We start from the raw sequence: 23,813 nt of genomic DNA, 5'->3' as shown, positions 1-23,813 counted from the left end.
GTTCTATTCAATTCAGAATATTTATGTTTGTGCTCCAAGATGGAAAGGTCTAAAGACCCAAATCTGGCAGACATGCATAATCAACTGCTGAAAGGCATGGCAGTCTATATTTCTCTTCGATAAGCAGAATTAGCAGCAGGAAAATTGGAAAGAAAGCATAAACTGTAATATTCTGATGGACTGAATAATTTAGAAATTAAAATGTGACTCAGGTAGCTTGGCATACTATTAACAGCACATATTAACAGCTTTTCACCTGTTATTAATATGATGCACTTATGGGTGCTTACAGGAAAAATAAGTTTGTAGTTCATATAATAACTGCTATCTAGAGAATGCCATTTTCTAAGTGAAAGAATTATATATTGTACAAGCTTGTATAATTAGTACATTTAAAAGGGTATCCAGAAAAATACTATGCTATATGGGAACTGAATTATATTTTCCTTTTTTAGTTGCTCCAACAATTGAATTTGGCGCTGAGCACTTTGAAGGTCTTACTGCTAAAGCTGGAGAGAGTATTAGAGTTAAAGCTTTAATCAAAGGACGTCCAGTACCTAAAGTGACATGGTTTAAGGATGGTAAAGAGATAGAGAAAATAATGAATATAGAAATAACTACAGCTATTGGATATAGTACAATCTTCATTAGAGATGCTACCCGGGATCATCGTGGAGTGTACACAGTAGAAGCCAAAAATGCATCGGGCACTAAACGTGAAGATATTACCATCAGAGTACAAGGTACTGCACCGAACACTTTCAGCATGCTTTTGGAAAATAGCATTTTATTCTAATGTCACCAAATTATAACTCTGAACCTTTAAAATTGCAGACACACCAGGAAAAGTTGGTGGACCAATACGATTCACAAACATCACCGGAGAAAAGGTCACATTATGGTGGGAGCCTCCAGCTAATGATGGTTGTGCTTCTATTTCTCACTACATAATTGAAAAACGTGAAACCAGCAGGATTGCTTGGGCATTAGTTGAAGATAAATGTGAAGCTTGCAGCTACACAGCACTTAAATTAATTAAGGGCAATGAGTACCAGTTCCGTGTCTCTGCAGTCAACAAATTTGGAGTTGGCAGACCATTGGAGTCTGATCCAGTTATCGCACAAATACCTTACAGTAAGTTCCCACCTCATTCTGTATAAAATATCTGTGGAGTTATCATCTTGTCTTTCTAATGACATTTTTCCTTTTTTAGCTCTCCCTGATGCACCAGGAACTCCAGAGCCTACCAATGTTACAGGAGACAGTATCACACTTACATGGGCAAGACCAGAGTCAGATGGTGGAAGTGAGATAAATGAGTATATTCTTGAAAGGAGAGAAAAGAAGAGCATGCGCTGGGTTAAAGTATCCAGTAAGAGGCCCATTACTGAAAACAGATACAGAGTAACCGGACTTATTGAAGGCAATGAGTACGAGTTCCATGTCATGGCTGAAAACGCTGCAGGAGTTGGACCTCCAAGTGATGTTTCAAGGCTGATTAAGTGCAGAGAACCAGTCAGCCCACCAAGTGCTCCTAATGTTGTAAAGGTGACAGATACATCAAAGACTAGTGTAAGCTTAGAGTGGACAAAGCCGGTTTTTGATGGAGGCATAGAAATAATTGGATACATCATTGAGATGTGCAAAGCTGACCTCGAAGCATGGCAGAAAGTCAATGCAGAGACTGTTATTGCTACTAAATACACTGTTGTTGACTTGGAGGCAGGGGAACACTATAAATTCAGAGTTAGTGCTGTCAACAGCGCTGGCAAAGGAGAAAGTTGTGAAGTTCCTGCTTCAGTCCAAACTGTGGACAGGCTTTCTGCACCTGAAATTGATATTGATGCAAACTTCAAGCAGACTCATATCGTAAGAGCAGGTGCAAGCATTCGTCTGTTTATTGCCTTCTCTGGAAGGCCTGTTCCTACTGCAGTGTGGTCCAAAGCAGATGCTAATCTCAGCTTGCGTGCTAACATTCAAACAACTGATTCATTCAGCACATTGACTGTGGAGGAATGCAATAGAAATGATGCGGGCAAGTATGTCTTTACTGTGGAAAACAACAGTGGAAGTAAGTCTATTACATTTACTGTAAAGGTTTTGGACACACCTGGTCCACCAGGTCCTATTACATTTAAAGATGTTACTCGAGGATCTATTACTTTAATGTGGGATGCTCCTGTTCTGGATGGAGGTTCTCGTATCCATCACTATGTTGTGGAAAAACGTGAAGCAAGTCGTCGTAGCTGGCAAGTAGTGAGTTCAAAATGCACTCGACAGATCTTTAAGGTCACGGATCTGGCAGAAGGTGTGCCATATTACTACCGAGTATCAGCAGAAAATGAATATGGTGTAGGTGAACCCTGTGAATTAACAGAACCAGTTGTAGCCACAGAAGAACCTGCTCCACCTAAGAGACTAGATATTGTTGATACAACCAAATCTTCTGTAGTTTTAGCTTGGCTTAAACCTGATCATGATGGTGGTAGCCGTATTACTGGATATCTTCTTGAAATGAAACAAAAAGGATCTGACTCCTGGATTGGAGCTGGACAAACCAAGCAGCTTACTTTCACTGTTGAAGGCCTTGTAGAGAACACTGAGTATGAGTTCCGAGTGAAGGCAAAGAATGATGCTGGCTACAGTGAGCCAAGAGAAGCTTTCTCTTCTGTTATTGTTAAGGAGCCACAGATTGAACCAACAGCAGATCTCAGCGATATAAGCAGACAACTCATAACATGCAAGGCTGGAAGCACATTTACTGTTGATATACCAATCAGTGGGCGCCCAGCTCCAAAAGTGACATGGAAACTTGAGGAGATGAGGTTGAAGGAAACTGAGAGAGTGACTATCAAGACAACAAAAGACAGAACCACACTGACTGTAAAGGACAGTATGAGAGGTGACTCTGGTAAATATTACCTTACACTTGAAAACACTGCTGGTGCAAAAACATTTGCTGTTACAGTGGTAGTCATAGGAAGACCAGGTCCTGTCACTGGCCCAATTGAAATATCATCTGTCTCTGCTGAGTCCTGTGTGTTGACCTGGAAAGAACCTGAAGATGATGGTGGCAGTGACATTACAAACTACATTGTAGAGAAACGTGAATCTGGCACAACAGCATGGCAGCTGGTAAACTCCAGTGTGAAACGTACACAGATTAAAGTCACTCATCTCACCAAATACCAAGAGTACAGTTTCCGAGTAAGCTCAGAAAATAGATTTGGTGTCAGCAAGCCACTTGAATCAAAAACAGTAGTTGCTGAGCACCCATTCGGTAAGTGAAACACTTCCCAAAATTTGTTCTTTTCCTCTGACTGAGGTATTTGTAATTACTAACATTCTCCTCCCTTTCTTTTTCATGTTTAGTTCCACCAAGCCCGCCTTCAAGGCCAGAAGTCTATTCTGTGTCTGCCACTGCCATGGCCATTCGCTGGGAGGAACCCTATCATGATGGTGGCAGCAAAGTCATTGGATATTGGGTGGAAAAGAAGGAGCGCAACACCATCCTTTGGGTGAAGGAAAACAAAGTGCCATGCTGTGACTGCAACTACAAAGTCACAGGATTGGTGGAAGGCCTAGAATATCAATTCAGAACCTATGCGCTAAATGCTGCAGGTGTTAGCAAAGCTAGTGAAGCTTCCAGACCTGTAGTGGCTCAAAATCCAGTTGGTAAGTATTACTTTTAGTGTTACATTGTTACTTAAGCTAAAATAGAATTGCATTGTTCTCATTTTTCCTGTTTTATCCCTCCAGATCCACCAGGAAGACCAGAAGTAACAGATGTCACGAGATCTACAGTGTCACTGAGCTGGTCGCCCCCACTTTATGATGGTGGAAGCAAAATTATTGGATATATTATAGAGCGCAAACCATATAACGAATCTGGTGATGGACGCTGGCTGAAATGCAACTACACCATTGTCTCAGAAAACTTTTTTACTGTGACAGCTCTTAGTGAAGATGAAGCCTATGAATTCCGTGTACTAGCAAAGAATGCTGCTGGTGTGATTAGCAAAGGATCTGAATCAACTGGTGCTGTCATTTGCAAAGATGAATACTGTAAGCAATATTCATTTGGAACAATTAAAACATGATGTTCTATTTTTAGTACTGTCATGTAATTTTTTTCCAAACATCTCTTTCCAGCACCACCAAAGGCTGAACTTGATGCCAGACTGCAGGGAGAAGTTTTGAGCATCAGGGCTGGATCAGATCTTGTTCTTGATGCAGCTGTTGGTGGGAAACCAGAACCAAAAGTCTTCTGGTCCAAAGGTGACAGGGAACTGGAGCTATGTGAAAAGATATCTCTGCAATACACCAGCAAACGAGCTATTGCAATTATCAAGTTCTGTGACAGAAGTGATAGTGGAAAATACACTCTAACAGTTAAAAATGCCAGTGGAATGAAACAAATTTCTGTTCTTGTCAAAGTGCTTGGTACGTATCCCATGACTAATATTCATACTTAGTATACTAAGAAACCCACATTCTTTTAAATCAGAATGAGATGCTTTTCCTTAGTCACAAATTGAAACACTTATTTTAAACCCTACACAGATTCACCAGGTCCATGTGCAGGCAAAATCACAATTAGCAGAGTAACAGAAGAGAAATGTACTCTGGCATGGAATATTCCTGAGGAAGATGGAGGTGCAGAAATCAGTCACTATATCATAGAAAGGCGTGAAACCAGCAGACTTCACTGGGTTATTGTTGAGCCTGAATGCCAGACTTTATCCACTGTGGTAACAAAACTTATTAAAAATAATGAATACATCTTCCGTGTGAGAGCTGTCAACAAATATGGACCAGGTGTTCCACTTGAATCAGAACCTGTGATTGCCAGGAATGCTTTCAGTGAGTGTTACTATCTTCCATTCTTCATTAGAATTTGCAGAATAGTTCTCAGAGATCAACAACGTGCTAAATAATAATATTTTTTCACCTTTAAAAAAAATAGCTATTCCAACACAGCCTGGTGCTCCTGAAGAAGTGAGTGTTGGCAAGGAACATATCATTATTCAGTGGTCAAAACCAGAATCAGATGGTGGCAGTGAGATTAAGGACTATCTTGTGGACAAACGTGAAAGGAAAAGTCTGCGCTGGACACGCGTGAACAGAGATTACACCATTTATGATACCAGACTGAAAGTCACAGGTCTTATGGAAGGGTGCCAGTACCAATTCCGTGTCACTGCAGTGAATGCTGCTGGAAACAGTGAACCTAGTGAAGCTTCACAGTACATGTTATGTAAAGAACCAACATGTAAGTTACCATACTTAAAACATACTTTAATATTTATTTATAATAATGGAGTATAAACTCACCTTGATGCTTCAACTAAGAAACCTATAACCACATATAACCTCACTGAACTAGCTGGTATTATAATAAACTTAAAAGCAATTAGAGTTCATCTTAAACACATTTCCCTGAGTTAACTGTTTGGGAATCACTTTTGATTGTAAAATGCTTCCTCCGCCAATGTGAAATGCATTTTCTTCTTTTTTAAAGATACTCCTGCATCGCCTTCAGTTCCAAGAGTTGTGGATACTACTAAGCACAGCATAAGTTTAGCATGGTCAAAGCCCACGTATGATGGTGGTGCTGACATCTTAGGCTATGTTCTTGAAATGAAGGAAGAAGGTAGTGAACAGTGGTATCGACCACATACAACCGCCACTCTGAGGAATGCTGAGTTCACCGTGACTGGTCTTAAAACAAACCAGAAATACCAATTCAGAGTTGCTGCTACAAATGTGAACGGTATGAGTGAATTTAGTGAATCATCAGCAGAAATAGAACCTGTGGAAAGAATAGGTAATTTGAAAATTTACTGTATATTTTAAGGCATTACTATATTTTCCTTTATAACTACTAAGAGATTGGTTAATTCCATGTTTCTTACACCCTTTATCAGAAATACCTGAGCTTGAGCTTGCTGAAGATCTGAAGAAGACAGTTACAGTCAGAGCTGGTGGTTCCCTGCGCCTAATGGTCTCTGTATCTGGCAGACCTGCTCCTGTAATCACATGGAGCAAGCAGGGTGTTGACCTTGTAAGTCGAGCTATTATTGATACTACAGACAGCTATTCTCTGCTTATTGTGGATAAAGTTAATCGGTATGATGCTGGAAAATACATCATTGAGGCTGAGAATCAATCAGGAAAAAAATCTGCAACTATTTCTGTGAAAGTGTATGGTAAGTACTGCTTCAATCGTATATGGGCATTACACCACTCTTCGTGCTCATTGCTCAGGAATAAGTGTCATTCATTTCCACAGGAAGTTTTCACTTTAAATAACATGAGAATGTTTGAGAAGTCCAAGAAACAATCTAATCCATAGAAAAATACATAGTGTCTGAAGCTGTTCTAATTTATAAATCAAATCCCATCATTTTTATTTTATGCAGAAGCAGTAATTGACGGTAAAATTAAAGGATCCAAAAGGAAAAAAATAAATTATTATTTTTTGTTTTGTTTTGTTTTAGATACACCTGGTCCACCATCTGCAGTGAAAGTTAAGGAAGCATCAAAAGATTCTGTGACACTTACTTGGGATATTCCAACCATTGATGGTGGAGCCCCAGTCAACAATTACATTATTGAGAAACGTGAAGCTTCCATGAGAGCTTACAAGACTGTCACTACCAAATGCAGCAAGACATTTTATAGAGTTACTGGACTCCTAGAAGGAGCTTTGTATTATTTCAGAGTACTACCAGAAAATATTTATGGCATTGGTGAAGCTTGTGAAACATCTGATGCAGTACTAGTATCTGATGTCCCCATGGTACCACAAAAACTCGAAGTTATTGACACCACTAAATCAACTGTTACTCTTGCATGGGAGAAACCACTGCATGATGGTGGCAGCAGATTGACAGGCTATGTTATTGAGGCCAGCAAAGCTGGAACAGAAAGATGGTTGAAAGTAGTGACACTGAAGCCTACCGTCTATGAACATACAATTATCTCTCTCAATGAAGGCGAACAGTACTTGTTCAGGGTCAGAGCACAGAATCAGAAGGGCATGTCAGAACCACGAGAGATTGTCACAGCAGTAACAGTCCAAGACCAAAAAGGTAGGTGTCCACTGTTGAAAATAATTGGGTGAAGCTTACACCAAATGAATGTGATATTTATAAAACAGGTATTTAAAATATCAATTATTTTCTTTTCTTAGTTCTACCAACAATTGACTTTGCTGGAATACCTCAGAAGACAATTCACGTACCTGCTGGCAAGCCCATTGAATTAGCCATTCCAATTGAAGGACGACCACCTCCAACTGCATCTTGGTTCTTTGCTGGTTCTAAACTAAAAGAATCAGAACGCATCAAAATGGAGACTGTTGCCAAAATGGCTAAATTAACTGTGCGTGAGACCACCATACATGACACTGGAGAGTATACACTGGAACTGAAGAACACAACTGGAACAGTTACTGATACACTAAAGGTTATAATCCTTGGTAAGAATTCATTAAAATAATTGTCCATAACCTTTCTCCCTTTGAACTTTTACATGCACAATATGATTCTTTTTTTCCACTTGTTCTTTAATTTTCTTTCTTATTTCCTAGACAAACCGGGACCACCTGTTGGACCTATCAGAATTGATGAAGTTGATTCGAATTATGTAACCATCTCCTGGGAGCCACCTGAGCTGGATGGTGGAGCTACCCTTAGTGGGTATGTGGTAGAACAGCGTGATGCTCACCGTCCTGGATGGCTGCCAGTTTCAGAGTCAGTAACCAGGACAACATTTAAGTTCACCAGACTGGTTGAAGGTGCAGAATATGTGTTCCGGGTAGCTGCTACAAACCGCTTTGGAATTGGATCTTACCTGCAGTCTGAAATTATAGAATGCAAGAGCAGAATCCGTAAGTCAGAAGTTTTGTTTATTCTCTACCTTTAAAAATAAAAATATACATTTAAGTGGGCTTATATACCCATGAGTAGATTAGATTTTTCTAGATGTTGCCACTCCCTTTTGCCAAATAAAATGGTACATTATGATGCACAGTAATCTTGTTAGTAATGTTGGAGAAAAATGCCATCCACAAATCTATATAGGCAATAAAGATGAACTGCAGAGAATGTGCGTGGTAAACTTGGGTTTTCTGCTCAGGTCTACCATTAGGCTTGAAAAATTGCTTTACCACATTACAAAACCAGGATTATTTCACTGACCTAATTTGTAAAATACTTAGATATCTGCTGATAAAAAGACTTCAATAAGGCATTGATATTACATTGTCATTCACAATATGTTGCATGTTAATAATGTATAGAATCATTTGATGCTTCTTCACTAATTCTGTGTCATGTTTTACAGGTATTCCTGGTCCTCCTGGCACTCCAGAAGTGTTTGATATCTCTCGAGATGGCATGACATTAACTTGGTATCCTCCAGAAGATGATGGTGACTCACAGATCACTGGTTATATTGTGGAACGCAAAGAAGTTAGAGCAGATAGATGGATACGTGTAAATAAAGTCCCAGTTACTATGACTCGTTACCGTTCCACTGGATTGGTCGAAGGATTGGAGTATGAACACCGAGTCACAGCAATCAATGCCAGAGGCACTGGAAAACCCAGCCGTCCTTCCAAGTCTGCTGTTGCCAGAGATCCAATCGGTAAGTAATCTCCTACATACATTAAGCACATTAGGGCAGAAAGCAATGACACTAGTAAAATTTACTCTTTCTTGCTAATTCATAAATTTATCTGGATGTATTAATAAATGAAATTCTGACTGAAGAAAACAAAGAAAATATTAATGAAAATCTTTCATTCAAAGTTTTCCTATATAAATGGACTACTGACTTATTAACAGTTCATATGTTGCAAGTTAGCATTTGTTTACTGTTTTAAATATTCATTAACACACACACACACCCACACCCCTACACCCCGATGATCTCTTCCAGCTCCTCCAGGTAAACCTCAGAATCCCAGAGTCACTGATACTACAAGAACATCTGTCTCCCTGGCTTGGAGTCCACCAGAAGATGAAGGTGGTTCTAAAGTTACTGGCTACTTAATTGAGATGCAGAAGGTTGATCAATTTGAATGGACCAAATGCAATACTACACCAACCAAGATTCGTGAATACACCTTGACGCATCTCCCCCAGGGTGCAGAGTACAGATTCCGAGTGCTAGCCTGTAATGCTGGTGGGCCAGGAGAACCTGCTGAAGTTCCAGGAACAGTCAAAATAACAGAAATGCTTGGTAAGACCTTCAAGTATTAACTCTTGCTGAAAGTTGTCCTAAAAAATATTTTCCTAAAACATACATGGTATCATCTGTAAAACAGACATAGCATGACGTCTTAATTTTGTTTACAGAATATCCTGACTATGAACTTGATGAAAAATACCAAGAAGGTCTCATGGTGAGACAAGGTGGAGTAATCCGGCTTACAATACCCATTAAGGGTAAGCCCATCCCAGTATGCAAATGGACAAAGGAAGGACAGGACATCAGCAAGAGGGCTATGATTGCGACCTCTGAGACTCACACGGAACTTGTGATCAAAGATGCAGAAAGAGAAGATTCAGGCACCTATGATTTGGCACTTGAAAACAAGTGTGGCAAAAAAGCTGTGTATATTAAAGTCAGAGTGATTGGCATTCCAAATCCACCAGAAGGGCCACTGGAGTATGATGATATACAAGCGCGTTCTGTCAGAGTAAGCTGGAGACCTCCTACAGATGATGGTGGTGCAGATATCCTAGGTTATATTGTTGAGAGAAGAGAAGTACCAAAGACTGCCTGGTATACTGTTGACTCCAGAGTAAAAGGGACGTCACTGGTGGTGAAAGGGCTCAAAGAAAATGTGGAATATCACTTCCGTGTTTCTGCTGAAAACCATTTTGGTATTAGCAAATCTCTTAAATCCGAAGAACCAGCAGTACCAAAGACACCTCTAAGTAAGTTCCTGCTTAGATAGATAAATCAATCAATCAATCAATAAAGAAGTTACTATGAGATCATCTAAAAACGCAATAATACATGCAAAAGTTTTAATGCTATGTCACTATTATTTCTATTATTTTTATTATTATTATCAACAGATCCTCCAGAGCCTCCAAACAACCCACCTGAAGTGCTTGATGTTACAAAGAGTTCTGTCAACTTGTCCTGGTCCAGACCTAAAGATGATGGTGGTTCTCGTGTAACTGGCTACTACATTGAACGTAAAGAGACATCTACAGAAAAATGGGTCCGGCATAATAAAACACAGATTACCACTACAATGTACACAGTCACAGGACTTGTTCCAGATGCTGAATATCAATTCCGTATCATTGCTCAAAATGACATTGGTGAAAGTGAAGCAAGTCCTGCTTCTGAACCAGTCGTATGCAAGGATCCATTTGGTAAGCAAATGGCTGCATTAACAGTCTTCTGAAGAACAACTTCATACTATTTAAAGAGGAATTGATTTTCTGTATCTATTTGAATTTTTAGACAAACCAAGCCAACCAGGAGAAATTGAGATCACTTCTATATTTAAGGACAGCATTACATTAGAATGGGAACGACCTGAAAGTGATGGTGGCAAAGAGATCCTTGGCTATTGGGTTGAATATCGCCAGTCTGGAGAAAGCACCTGGAAAAAATGCAATAAGGAACGCATCAAGGACAGGCAGTTTACAGTAGGAGGTTTACTAGAGGCTACAGAATATGAGTTCCGTGTCTTTGCAGAAAATCAGACTGGTCTCAGCAGACCTCGAAGGACTGCTATGGCAGTGAAAACGAAATTAACATGTAAGCCAAAATATATTGTCACATTTGCTGTGATATTATTGTGATTTACTGTGTCATAAACCATGGTGCTGCACTTAACATGCTGCCTATTTGTTTTATATGTTGTTTGCCAACATGACTGTCCTAAAAGGCAGTCTTCCACCTTTAAGAGAAGCAAGTATAAATGAAAATTATTTTCTTCTAATACAGAAGTAGAAGAAAATTTCATAATAATCTTCATTGTTTTCTTAATTTTCTTTGTCATAGCTGGAGAAGCACCTGCCATAAAAAAAGAAATGCAGGATGTTACAACTAAACTGGGTGAGGCGGCTCAGCTGACATGCCAGATTGTTGGGAGACCTTTGCCTGATATTAAATGGTACCGCTTTGGCAAAGAACTGGTACAAAGCCGAAAATACAAAATGTCATCTGATGGACGCAATCATACACTCACAGTAATGACAGATGAACAGGAGGATGAAGGTCTCTACACTTGTATGGCTACCAATGATGTTGGAGAAATTGAAACTAGTGGCAAGCTATTATTGCAGGCTCCTCCTCAGTTCCACCCTGGCTTCCCATTGAAAGAGAAATACTATGCAGGTGCAGGTGGCACTCTCCGCCTTCATGTTATGTATATTGGCCGACCAGTACCAGCAATAACCTGGTTCCATGGCAACAAACCCTTGAGAGGATCAGAAACAATTACTATTGAGAACACAGAACATTATACTCATCTTGCTATTAAGAATGTCCAGCACAAGACTCATGCTGGGAAGTACAAAGTACAACTCAGTAACACATTTGGAACCGTTGACACTGTACTTAAAGTGGAAATACAAGGTAATAAATTTTATTTTCAGTATTTTTGTGGAATATTTTCTCAAATATTGATTGAGATAAGAACTAAAAATATGCTCTTTCTTGTACAGATAAACCAGATAAACCACTAGGGCCAATTGTCATAGAATCTATACTGAAGAATTCTGTAGTGATAAGCTGGAAACCACCAGAGGATGATGGCGGTGCTATGATAACCAATTACATCATAGAGAAACGTGAAGCCAAGGAAGGAACAGAATGGCAACTTGTGTCTTCAAGCATTTCGGGCACAACTTGTAGAATTGTTAACCTAACTGAAAATGCAGGCTATTATTTCCGTGTTTCTGCCCAGAATACATATGGCATCAGTGAAGCACTAGAGGTTTCATCAGTGGTTTTTATAAAGCCTCCATTCGGTAAGTGGAGGCCAAAGTTTCAATTTATGTATGCGATCAGCCAAGCCCCATGCAGCTGCTTGTTCACTCCCCCACCAGCAGGATCAGGGAGAGAATTGGAAGGGTAAAAAGCTAGAGTACCCATGGGTTGAAATAAAGGCAGTTTAATAGGGAAAGCAAAAGCCATGCACACAAGAAAGCAAAGCAAAATAAGAAGTTAATTCACTGCTTCCCATGGGCAGGCGGGTGTTCAGCCATCTCCAGGACAACAGGGCCCCATCACACATATTACTTGGGAAGTTAAATGCCATCACTCCAAACCTCCCCACCTTCTTCCCCCCACTTTATATACTGAGCATGCTGTCATGCGATATGGAATTTCCCTGTGGTCACTTGAGGTCACCTGTCCTGGCTGTGTCTCCTACCAAACTCCCATGCACCCCCAACTTCCTTGCCAATATGGCAGTATGGAAAGCAGAAAAGGTCTTGGCTCTGTGTAAGCTCTGCTCATCAATAACAAAATCATCTCTATATTATCAACCCTGTGTTCAGCACAAATCCAAAACACAACCCCATAACAGCTGCTATGAAGAAACTTAACTCTATCCCAGCCAAAACCAGCACACCCTGGAATTAATTAGTAAGGCAAGCTCACTTCAATTTTTGTACTATTTTATTCTTTACAGAAAAACCAGGACAACCTGGCCAGCCAGTAGCAAGTGCTGTCACAAAGGATTCCTGTGTTGTCTCATGGAAGCCTCCTGCAAGTGATGGCGGTGCAAAGATTAGAACTTATTATCTTGAGAAGCGTGAGAAAAAACAAAACAAGTGGATTTCTGTAACAACAGATGAAATTCGTGAAACGGTCTATTCTGTGAAAGATCTTATTGAAGGTCTTGAATATGAGTTCCGTGTAAAATGTGAAAATCTTGGTGGTGAAAGTGAGTGGAGTGAGGTATCCCAACCAGTCATTCCAAAATCTGATGTACCAATTAAAGCTCCACATTTCAAGGAAGAACTAAGGAATCTGAATGTGAAATTTCAAGCTAATGCCACATTTGTCTGCAAAGTCACTGGTCATCCTAAGCCAATAGTCAAGTGGTACAGGCAGGGCAAAGAAATCATGCCAGATGGGGAAAAGATCAAGATACAGGAATTCAAGGGTGGATATTACCAGCTGATCATCACAAATGTAACAGATGATGATGCCACAGTATACCAAGTCAGAGCTACCAACCAAGGAGGATCTATTTCTGGCACCGCCTCTTTGGATGTTGAAGGTGAATGAAAGGTCTTGATAAGACAAATTCTTTTTAAGCTTTGACTATTTAGACTATTGGTGCTCTTCTCATGTGCTTTTGGTCATGTGTTGTTTTTTTCTTCCTCTTTCCATTCTAGTTCCTGCAAAGATTCACTTGCCCAAAAACTTGGAAGGTATGGGAGCTGTACATGCGCTCCGAGGGGAAGTGGTGAGCATCAAGATTCCATTCAGTGGCAAGCCTCCCCCCGTGATCACATGGCAGAAGGGACAAGATCTCATTGATACTAATGGCCACTACCAAGTCATTGTTACACGATCATTCACATCTCTTGTTTTCCCAAATGGCGTTGACAGAAAAGATGCAGGGTTTTACATTGTTTGTGCCAAAAACAGATTTGGAATTGATCAAAAAACAGTTGAATTAGATGTGGCTGATGTGCCTGATCCACCAAGAGGTCTAAAGGTAACTGACATTTCAAGAGATTCAGTCAACTTAACCTGGACTGAGCCAGCTACAGATGGTGGAAGCAGGATCATAAACTACACTGTTGAGAAACGGGCTACAACAGCAGAGCGATGGATTCGTGTTGCACAAGCTCGTGATACACGATACACAGTGGTGAACCTATTTGGCAAGACCACCTACCAGTTCCGTGTAATTGCAGAAAACAAGTTTGGCCAAAGTCAGCCTTCTGAACCCACTGATCCAGTTGTAACAAAGGAAGATAAGACTAGAGTAATGAACTATGATGAAGAAGTTGATGAGACCAGAGAAGTCACAACAGCTAAAGCAGCTCACTATTCTACAAAGGAACTCTATGACAAATATATGATTGCAGAAGAGCTTGGACGTGGACAATTTGGCATTGCACACCGTTGTGTTGAAGCAGTTTCAAAAAAGACTTACCTGGCCAAGTTTGTCAAAGTAAAGGGTGCTGACCAAGTTTTGGTAAAGAAAGAGATTTCCATTCTAAATATTGCTAGGCACCAAAATATCCTGTATCTTCATGAGTCATTTGAGAGCCTAGAAGAACTGGTCATGATTTTTGAATTCATTTCTGGAGTTGACATCTTTGAAAGAATCAGCACACCTTCATTTGAACTTAACGAAAGAGAAATAGTAAGTTATGTACGCCAGGTCTGTGATGCACTAGAATTTTTACATCGCCATAGCATTGGACATTTTGATATTAAACCAGACAATATTATTTACTTCACAAGAAGAAGCTCTGTAGTTAAAATTGTTGAATTTGGTCAAGCCAGACAATTGAAGCCTGGAGACAGCTTTAGACTCCAGTTCACTTCTCCCGAATATTATGCACCTGAAGTGCATCACCATGATTTGGTCAGCACAGCTACTGACATGTGGTCAGTTGGTGCTCTAACATACATACTTCTCAGTGGCCTTAATCCTTTCATTGCTGAAACAAACCAACAAGTTATTGAAAATATTCTAAATGCTGAATACAGCTTTGATGATGAGGCATTCAAAGACATAAGTGTCGAGGCCATGGATTTCATTGATCGTCTACTAGTAAAAGAAAGAAAATCTCGGATGACGGCTGCTGAAGCACTTAATCACATGTGGCTAAAACAGCAGACAGAAAAGACCAGCACTAAAGCCATCAAGACCTTGCGGCACAGGCGTTACTACCAAACTCTAGTAAAGAAGGAGTGGAACACAGTGGTGTCAGTAGCCCGCATTTCCTGTGGAGGTGCGATTAGATCCCAGAAAGGCATCACAGTGGCTAAAGTTAAAGTTGCGCCAATAGATATTGGGCCCATTGCTGGGCAGATAAAGCATAACGTTGCAGAAGAAGGAGGACATGCCAAATATGTATGTACGATTGAAAACTACGATGAGTCCACACAAGTCACATGGTACTTTGGTATGAGACAATTAGAAAGCAATGAGAAATATGAAATCAAATATGAAGAAGGTGTGGCAACCATGTATGTCAAAGATGTTTCTAAATCAGATGATGGTACCTACAGATGCAAGGTAGTAAATGATTATGGTGAAGACAGCTCTTACGCAGAACTTTTTGTTAAAGGTGTGAGAGAAATTTCTGAGCACTACAGATGCAGAACTGTTAGAAAAGTTAAACGACGTGTTGATACTATGAGACTATTAGAGCATCCACCAGAATTTACTCTGCCTTTGTATAACCGCACTGCGTATGTCGGAGAAAATGTCAGGTTTGGAGTAACTATAACAGTTCACCCAGAACCTCGCTTAACATGGTTCAAATCAGGCCAGAAAATCAAACCTGGTGATGATGATAAGAAGTATACTTTTGAATCAGACAAGGGTCTTTATCAGCTTGTCATCAATAATGTCACTGAAGAAGATGATGCTGAATACAGTATTGTGGCACGCAATAAATATGGTGAAGACAGCTGCAAAGCTAAGCTGACTGTGATTCCGCATCCACCTCCAGCAGATGCCACACTCAGGCCAATGTTTAAAAGACTACTTGCAAATGCTGAATGTCAAGAAGGCCAAAGTGTCAGTTTTGAGATCAGAGTATCTGGTGTACCAAAACCAACCCTGAAATGGGAGAAGGATGGTCAACCTCTATCCTTTGGTCCCAACTTTGATATTATTCATGAAGGCTTAGATTATTATGCTTTGCATATCAGAGATACTCTACCAGAAGACAGTGGCTATTACAGAGTCACTGCTACTAACAGTGCTGGATCTACAAGCTGTCAGGCTTATCTAAAAGTTGAACGCTTGAAATATGTCAAGCGTGAGTACAAGACTGAAGAAGAGCGGGAGAAGCATGTACAAAGGCAAATTGACAAGACCCTACGAATGGCAGAAATCCTTTCTGGGGTTGAAGCTGTTCCACTGACACAAACTGCACAAGAGGCTCTCAGAGAAGCTGCTATCTTATATAAACCAGCTGTAAGCTCAAAGACTGTCAAAGGTGAATATGAAATTAAGAAAGAAGAAAAGAAGGAGGAAAGACGACTTCGTATGCCATATGAGATCCCAGAGCCTCGCAAACATGCTGCTCTTGAGGAAGACCAGGCTATTAAACACTTTGTGCCTCTGTCAGACATGAAGTGGTATAAGAGGCTGCGAGACCAGTATGAAATGCCAGGAAAACTTGAGAGGACTGTTCAAAAACGTCAGAAACGCATACGTCTTTCCAGGTGGGAGCAATTCTACGTGATGCCACTGCCACGTATTTCTGACCAGTACAAGCCTAGATGGCGCATACCAAAGCTAACACAAGATGATCTTGAAACTGTGAGACCAGCACGTCGGCGTACCCCATCTCCAGAGTATGAATATTATTACAGGCCAAGAAGGCGATCACTTGGTGACTTGTCTGATGAGGAATTGCTCATGCCTATAGATGACTATTTAGCCATGAAGAGAACTGAAGAGGAAAGACTGCGCCTTGAAGAAGAGCTGGAGTTAGGCTTTTCTGCTTCCCCACCAAGCAGAAGCCCCCCACGCTTTGAACTGTCTGCCCTTCGGTATTCTACTGCAGGAGCACAGGTCAGTTCAGAAGAAGAAAGAAAAAGAGAGCTGAGGTATTCAAGCTATCACATTCCAACTAAAGCCGAGACCAGTGCAAGCTATGCAGAACTTCGTCAACGCCACGACAGGGCTGCCTACAGACCACCTAAACAAAAGCAAAGAATAATGGATGAGAGGGAGGATGAAGAATTGCTCCGTCCGGTTGGCACTGCTCAACGACTCTCTGAATACAAGAGTGAGCTCAAATATATGGCAGAGGAGGAAAAGAGTAGACTCCGGAGAAGGAGGGAAAGAGAAATAACTGAGATCGCATCAGAAGAAGAAGAAGAAATAGAAATGGTACAACAAGTTCACAGAGAATTTTCACCTCCCTCTAGACTACTAAGGAGAAGAAGATCCCTTTCACCAACTTACATTGAGTTGATGCGTCCTGTATCTGAATTAATTCGACCTCGCTCACGGCCTCCTGAAGAAAGTGAGAGAAGATCCCCAACACCAGAGAGAACTCGACCACGCTCGCCTAGCCCAGTTTCTAGTGAAAGATCTCTCTCACGGTTTGAGAGGATGGCAAGATTTGATATATTTTCTAGATATGAGTCCATGAAATCTGCTTTGAAAACTCAAAAAACTATGGAAAGGAAATACGAAGTTCTGACTCAGCAGCCTTTCACCCTTGACCACGCTCCTCGCATTACCCTGAGAATGCGCTCACACCGGGTACCATGTGGCCATAATACCAGGTTCATTCTAAATGTCCAATCAAAACCAACTGCTGAAGTGAAGTGGTATCATAATGGTATTGAGCTCCAGGAGAGCAGTAAGATACACTTTACTAATACTAGTGGTGTATTAACTCTGGAGATTCTCGACTGTCACATTGATGACAGTGGAACTTACCGGGCTGTATGCACAAACTACAAAGGGGAATGTTCTGATTATGCAACACTAGATGTTACTGGAGGAGATTACACTACATACTCTTCCCAGAGGAGAGATGAAGAAGTACCAAGGTCAATTTTACCTGACTTGACAAAAACAGAGGCATATGCAATCTCCTCATTTAAAAAAGCATCTGCAACAGAAGCAAGTTCCTCAGTAAGAGAGGTCAAATCAGAAATGTCAGCAACAAGAGAATCTCTTTTATCCTATGAACACTATGCTGCTTCTGAAGAAAAAGTCACTGCAGCTGAAGAAAAATCATTGGAAGAAAGGACTGTACACAAGGCATTTAAAAGTACTCTGCCAGCAACAATCCTTACAAAGCCACGATCAGTCACAGTTTCTGAAGGGGAGACTGCGAGATTTTCCTGTGATGTTGATGGTGAACCAGCACCAGCAATAACATGGCTCCGTGCCGGTCAACACATTGTTTCTTCGAGGCGCTTCCAAGTAACACGAACACAGTACAAGTCTACCTTTGAAATTTCTTCGGTCCAGATGTCAGATGAAGGAAGTTACACTGTTGTAGTGGAAAACTCTGAAGGAAGACAGGAAGCGCATTTTACTTTGACCATTCAAAGAACAAAAATTCCCGAAAAAACAATTACATCAGCTCCAAGAATCAAATCTCCTGAGCCTCGTGTAAAGTCTCCAGAGCCAGTAAAGTCTCCCAAACGAGTGAAATCTCCTGAACCCATCAGCAGTCCCCCAAAAACTAAGTCACCACCTGGAGACAAAACAGTACCAGCAGAGAAAGTACAATTACCAGCTGCTTCTCCACCAAAGATAAAACAGCATCTGAAAGCAGAAGCTCTTGGAGAAAAGGTAAAGTTATCTTGTGCAGTTGAAAGCAATGTTTTAAGTGTCAGAGAAGTGGCTTGGTATAAGGATGGTAAAAAGCTGAAAGAAGACCATCATTTCAAGTTTCATTATTCATCAGATGGCACTTATGAGCTCAAAATCCATGAGCTCATGGAATCTGATAAAGGAGAATACACCTGTGAAATTATTGGGGAAGGAGGTGTTTCAAAAACTAACTTCCAGCTTACCGGTCAAGTATTTAAAAATATCCATTCTCAGGTAAGAAGTGTATCTGAATCTCATAAATCAGTTAAGAAAGAAGATGAGGTGCTTAGATCTTCTACTGAGAAGAAATCAGTAGCAGCAACTGAAGAGAAATCTGCAGTTCAAGAAGTCATTAAAAAGTCAGTTGTTACTGAAGATGTCAAACAAGTGAAAGCAGAAATTAAAGCTTCTTCAACTAAAATGACAGTGTCTGAAGGGCAGAAAGTGACACTGAAGGCCAACATTCCTGGTGCCTCTGAAGTAAAATGGGTGCTGAACGGAATGGAGCTGAGAAATTCAGACGATTATAGATACGGTGTTTCTGGAAGTGATCACACGTTAACTATCAAAAATGCTAGTAGTAAAGAAGAAGGTATACTCACCTGTGAGGGCAAAACTGATGAAGGCATTATTAAATGCCAGTATGTTCTGACCTTCTCTAAGGAGCGCTCCAACGAACCAGCATTCATCACACAGCCTAAGTCTCAGAATGTCAATGAAGGACAAGATGTGTTGTTCACCTGTGAAGTTTCTGGGGATCCTTCTCCTGAAATTGAGTGGTTAAAGAATAATCAACCTGTAAGTAATCATTTAATATATTTACTTGACAAGTTAGAATTATTCATAAAATTTATCTTAATTAAACCATTATTTTTCCCTCCTCAGATTGCAGTTTCATCGCAGATCAGAGTAACTCGCTCTAAAAACATGTATTCTCTTGAAATTCGAAATGCAGCTGTGACTGACACTGGAAAATACACAGTCAAGGCAAAAAATTACCATGGGCAGTGCTCTGCTACAGCGTCTTTGACTGTACTCCGTAAGTGTGTTCTCTAGATGTTGTTTTCAGAATAATCACAACGTTATCTGTGGTATGTCTACTAAAATGACTTATGATAACTAGTACTGGTAATGTTGACTTAGGTATTTTCACAAGTTCATTTTGCTTTTGTATGTTTTATGTACAGAACCAAAACATCATCAGAAAATCTTTCTAACACCTACAGTGAAGCACACAGGTGCTCTATTACATCAACAGATGCATGTTAATAGAGAGCTATAAGCATGTATGTGAGTGTTCATTCTAGGATGAGTATGTTAAAACCTTGGTGCTGGTTATTACTCTTTCCTCATTTATTAACAGAATCTGTTCCAATAAAACAAAGCATTTTCACTGTTAAAATTTTTATGGCAACTTAACTGAACTGGGTTTAGTATTTTATTGGCTATACCATATCCCAGTTCCTAGCATCAAGGGCAGGGGGGGGTAACTATGATTTGCTTGTATGACTGTGTTTGGGTTTAAAGCAAAGCTGCAGTGATTGAGCTTTTCTGTTGTCTTTTATAGCTACAGATCAATGCAGTGAAATACAGACTTTACTATTCCATGTTTGTAAGAACTTGAAAATGTTTCACAACTTCTACAAACATGAACTGACCATACACAATTTCTCAGGATCTAATTCTAATAATGGTTCTAATAAACACTGTGTGATAACCTGGTTTTTCTTAAGTATGTATGTTTTTCCTTCAAGCTCATACATACCAGTAAGTTCATTTGACGACTTGTTTAATTTCTAAGTTACTGTTTGTGACTTGGACATGTTGAATCAAATTATTTTAAACAATTTTACACTCCACTGCAGTTTTTCCATTGAAAGCAAAGTATGCTGTCTCTTCATTTCTGTAAAATTAACCATACAGAACTGCATGACTTTGTTTGTTAATGTGATGTTGTTGCTTTTTCCTTCTATGTTTGCAATGCTCCTCAGCTCTAATTGAAGAACCTCCAAAAGAGGTAGTATTGAAGACCAGTGGCGACGCAAGCATGCACGAAAGTTTTTCTTCTCAGTCCTTTCAAATGGCTTCTTCTAAACAAGAGGCTTCATTCAGCAGTTTCAGCAGTAGCAGCATGACTGAGATGAAATTTGAAAGCATGTCTGCCAAAAGCATGTCCTCCATGAAAGAATCCTTTGTAGAGATGAGCTCCAGCAGTATTATGGGGAAATCTAGTATGGCTCAACTGGAGAGTTCAACTAGTAAAATGCTTAAATCAGGTCTGAGAGGTGAGCATTATAATTATTGGTAGAGTTAGTGCTTCAGCTATCCTGAAGTAGTCCTCAGAGTAAAGCTGTTGCATGGTTTAATGGAAACAGACTAACTTGGTATTTCTTCTCCTGTTTTATAAAGGAGTACCACCTAAAATTGAAGCTCTTCCATCCGATATCAGCATCGATGAAGGAAAAGTTCTCACACTATCCTGTGCCTTTTCGGGTGACCCTGCTCCTGAAATAACATGGTTCTGCAGGGGGAGAAAAATTACCAGTCAGGACCAGCAAGGCAGATTCCACATAGAAACTAGTGAAGATCTAACCACCCTGATCATCATGGATGTCCAGAAGAACGACGGGGGACTTTATACCCTGAATTTAGGAAATGAATTTGGTACCGATTCTGCCACTGTGAATATTAATATTCGATCACATTAGGGAGCTTGATATGTATTATTTACACTTGTTTTTTTACAAGTGATTAATATATGAACTGAAATATCTGATATGTAAATATAAAAAGAAAAATATTTTTTTACCTACCTGAACAAGACAAGTCCAGAGCTATGAATTATGACTTATAGTCATTATTGACCTAAGAATTTAAAACACTTTTTTCACTGACATGTACATACTGTATATAGCCGAAGTTAACGGTTATGAAGTTTTGTACCATTTATTTTATGACATTTTGAAATATAACTCTTGGAAAGGTTGGCAGGAGAAAGTTTCCTAGCAAATGACTACCCTGCTCAACATTTAACTAAATTTTTGCGCCTCAACTCATTGTTGATGTCTAAGAATGCCTCAACAGGTAGAGAGGCTCCCTGTTGAAGATTACCTACACCTATGAGATGATACTGTGCATAGTATCTCATACATGCACAAATACTTATGTTGAATCAGAGATGTAAGGCATTGGTGATGTTTGCAATTACCCTCCTGTAAGCATTGCCTTAATGTTTTACATTGGATCTGATTATGTCATAATTTCCATACCTGACTGACAATTTTTGGACAAAGTGCAAGCGGCCAGCACTTTGTTCACCCACTGTCTGTGTACTGTTTCTGACATATTGACTGCCTGAATAGCTTTTAAAAAAGTACCATCACCTGGCCATCCCTTTAATCAACAAAGCTATTTAGGTATTCAAGTGCAGCAGCAGTACCCCATCTTGGAGGTTCATAGGGTGCAGTGATTGAGTTTGTGTGGTAGTATTAGACACCCTGTAGTCACTTCTGGGCAACTAAGCAATGAACCACAGTTTGAAAACAAACTGTTGCTCCACCATCAAATACCAGCCTGCACTTCAATTTGCTTTAGTTCTCCTCATGTAGTAATAGAGCTTGTTAGCTGTTGAACCTCCTTGAGATAGAATTGTTCATTTGAAATAAAGCATGCTTTCTGCACCATAAAGTCTGTGTCTCCTTGTCTATTTATTATGCTGTTTTTACAGTTCCTGGACTACACTACAGGAAAAGAGTTGCTGAAAGAAAAGATGAGGTAGAAAGAAGTGCAATTCTCAAATGTAAACCAGGTAGCTAACTGTTGAAAATCCAGCCATCTATCAGAAACATCCTGGCCACCAGAAAATCAACCTTAAAAAAGGTCAGACTTTGAAAAAAAAAATTGTAATAGGGTCTTCATTGACAAATGAGAAATTTTAGCACATGTCTAAGCTGTTCTCAGCCCTGTTATTTCCAGGCTTTCCTCTATACCCTCTGTTTTTTTGGCAGCTGCAACCAGTACAGACTAGTTGACCCTAATTGCATGAACCTACAAGTTGTCACCTCCCATGGGTGATTAAGGGCCCATGTCCCATTAGTTCTTCATGCCTCAAGTCAGCTGACATGGGGGGGGCGGGGGGGGCCCGTGGGTTGTGAATTACAAGTACCAGGTAGGCAGGTCCAAGGTGTAACTGCTTTTAGAATTCACCCTGATCTGTAGAAAAAGAGTGAGAGAAAACACACTCACAGCAATGCAACACTTCTGGAAAATTCTCTGAAGTGCAACAGTAGCATTAGCTAGCAAATGCTGTGCATCACTATGACTCCCAGCATTCCATTACTACTGAAACAAAAAAATGGCTCAAGTTCGTCAGAAGTAGTAAAGCAGGTAGAATGTTTAAAACCCTAACTCACTATAGAAGCACACTTCTTGTTTGTAATCTCCTATAAGCCTATATATATTCAACCACTGTCTATCCAAGTGATGCAGGAAAGATAAGTGAAAACAAGGATTTTGGAAGAACTAAGCTTTAGGTCAGGACAACATCCAAACTTTTTCAAGTGATAGAACCAGGAATATTTAGAAACAATCATAAAGATGAAAGTTTAAGAGTGCATGGTAATTCTTCCTTAAGGAAGAAAGTAAAAAAGAGTAATAAAAAGACTGTTCATTTTAATCTTTAAACCAAAGGAAAAAAAAACTCAAGAAAGCTTTTAATTCTCATTTCTTTAGATGTTTAAAAAAAACCCCAACCAACAAACTCAATACAAGACACAAAAATATGTAAGTACAGTCTTGTTTGACCAACAAGTAACTTGTGTACACAGGCACGTACTAAAATTAACACTAAAAATGCCCTACTTATTTGGTCACCTCAGCAAAAAGGGTGACAGACAACATCTGCAAGATTAAACCATGAGGTCTTCTCCACAAAGACTACTGGAAACTCAATCTCACCTGGCCTCTACTGAGTCTAAATATACTTAGGTGATAGAGAGAAGCACACTGGTATAAGTAGGGTAAGCAAGTTCATTCTGTCAGTACTCCTCTGGCCCAACTGCATAGTACTTAAGCAAGCACACCTAACTTTAGACAGATGAGTCACTTACTTACATGCCTAAAAATAGGATCTAGAATACTTGCAGGCGTTGCTGAAACACAGCTTTAATAGATAATGTTACAGGCCAACCAGCTGAGCCAGTGTTTTTCCACAAGACTGCTAAGCAAATGCTAATACAGAATGACATTGCTAAAGTCACAACCTAGAACTTCAATATTCCGTTTC

At 40.0% G+C, this 23,813-nt stretch overlaps 1 protein-coding gene across 1 annotated transcript in view; it reads left to right on the top strand.

The window, feature by feature from the left end:
- Positions 1–22,210, top strand: part of TTN (titin) — a 240,521-nt gene extending 218,311 nt beyond the window's left edge. The window contains exons 237-261 of the mRNA XM_071562604.1: positions 456–743; positions 835–1,134; positions 1,214–3,280; positions 3,373–3,675; positions 3,760–4,065; positions 4,153–4,443; positions 4,564–4,863; positions 4,967–5,272; positions 5,522–5,827; positions 5,928–6,209; positions 6,501–7,094; positions 7,196–7,483; positions 7,595–7,894; positions 8,350–8,652; positions 8,947–9,249; positions 9,366–9,950; positions 10,095–10,400; positions 10,492–10,791; positions 11,038–11,613; positions 11,703–12,008; positions 12,674–13,267; positions 13,386–19,327; positions 19,415–19,568; positions 20,521–20,814; positions 20,939–22,210. Of these exons, the coding sequence (XP_071418705.1) occupies positions 456–743; positions 835–1,134; positions 1,214–3,280; positions 3,373–3,675; positions 3,760–4,065; positions 4,153–4,443; positions 4,564–4,863; positions 4,967–5,272; positions 5,522–5,827; positions 5,928–6,209; positions 6,501–7,094; positions 7,196–7,483; positions 7,595–7,894; positions 8,350–8,652; positions 8,947–9,249; positions 9,366–9,950; positions 10,095–10,400; positions 10,492–10,791; positions 11,038–11,613; positions 11,703–12,008; positions 12,674–13,267; positions 13,386–19,327; positions 19,415–19,568; positions 20,521–20,814; positions 20,939–21,237 (15,893 nt within the window). The 3' untranslated portion in view covers positions 21,238–22,210. The remainder of the gene's footprint in view (positions 1–455; positions 744–834; positions 1,135–1,213; positions 3,281–3,372; positions 3,676–3,759; positions 4,066–4,152; positions 4,444–4,563; positions 4,864–4,966; positions 5,273–5,521; positions 5,828–5,927; positions 6,210–6,500; positions 7,095–7,195; positions 7,484–7,594; positions 7,895–8,349; positions 8,653–8,946; positions 9,250–9,365; positions 9,951–10,094; positions 10,401–10,491; positions 10,792–11,037; positions 11,614–11,702; positions 12,009–12,673; positions 13,268–13,385; positions 19,328–19,414; positions 19,569–20,520; positions 20,815–20,938) is intronic.
- The last annotated feature ends 1,603 nt before the right edge of the window (positions 22,211–23,813 follow it).

The sequence above is a fragment of the Pithys albifrons genome, chromosome 8 (genome assembly GCF_047495875.1).
Source record: "Pithys albifrons albifrons isolate INPA30051 chromosome 8, PitAlb_v1, whole genome shotgun sequence".
In the NCBI taxonomy this organism is placed as follows: Eukaryota; Metazoa; Chordata; class Aves; order Passeriformes; family Thamnophilidae; genus Pithys; species Pithys albifrons.
This window is presented reverse-complemented; position numbering and strand designations above follow the sequence as displayed.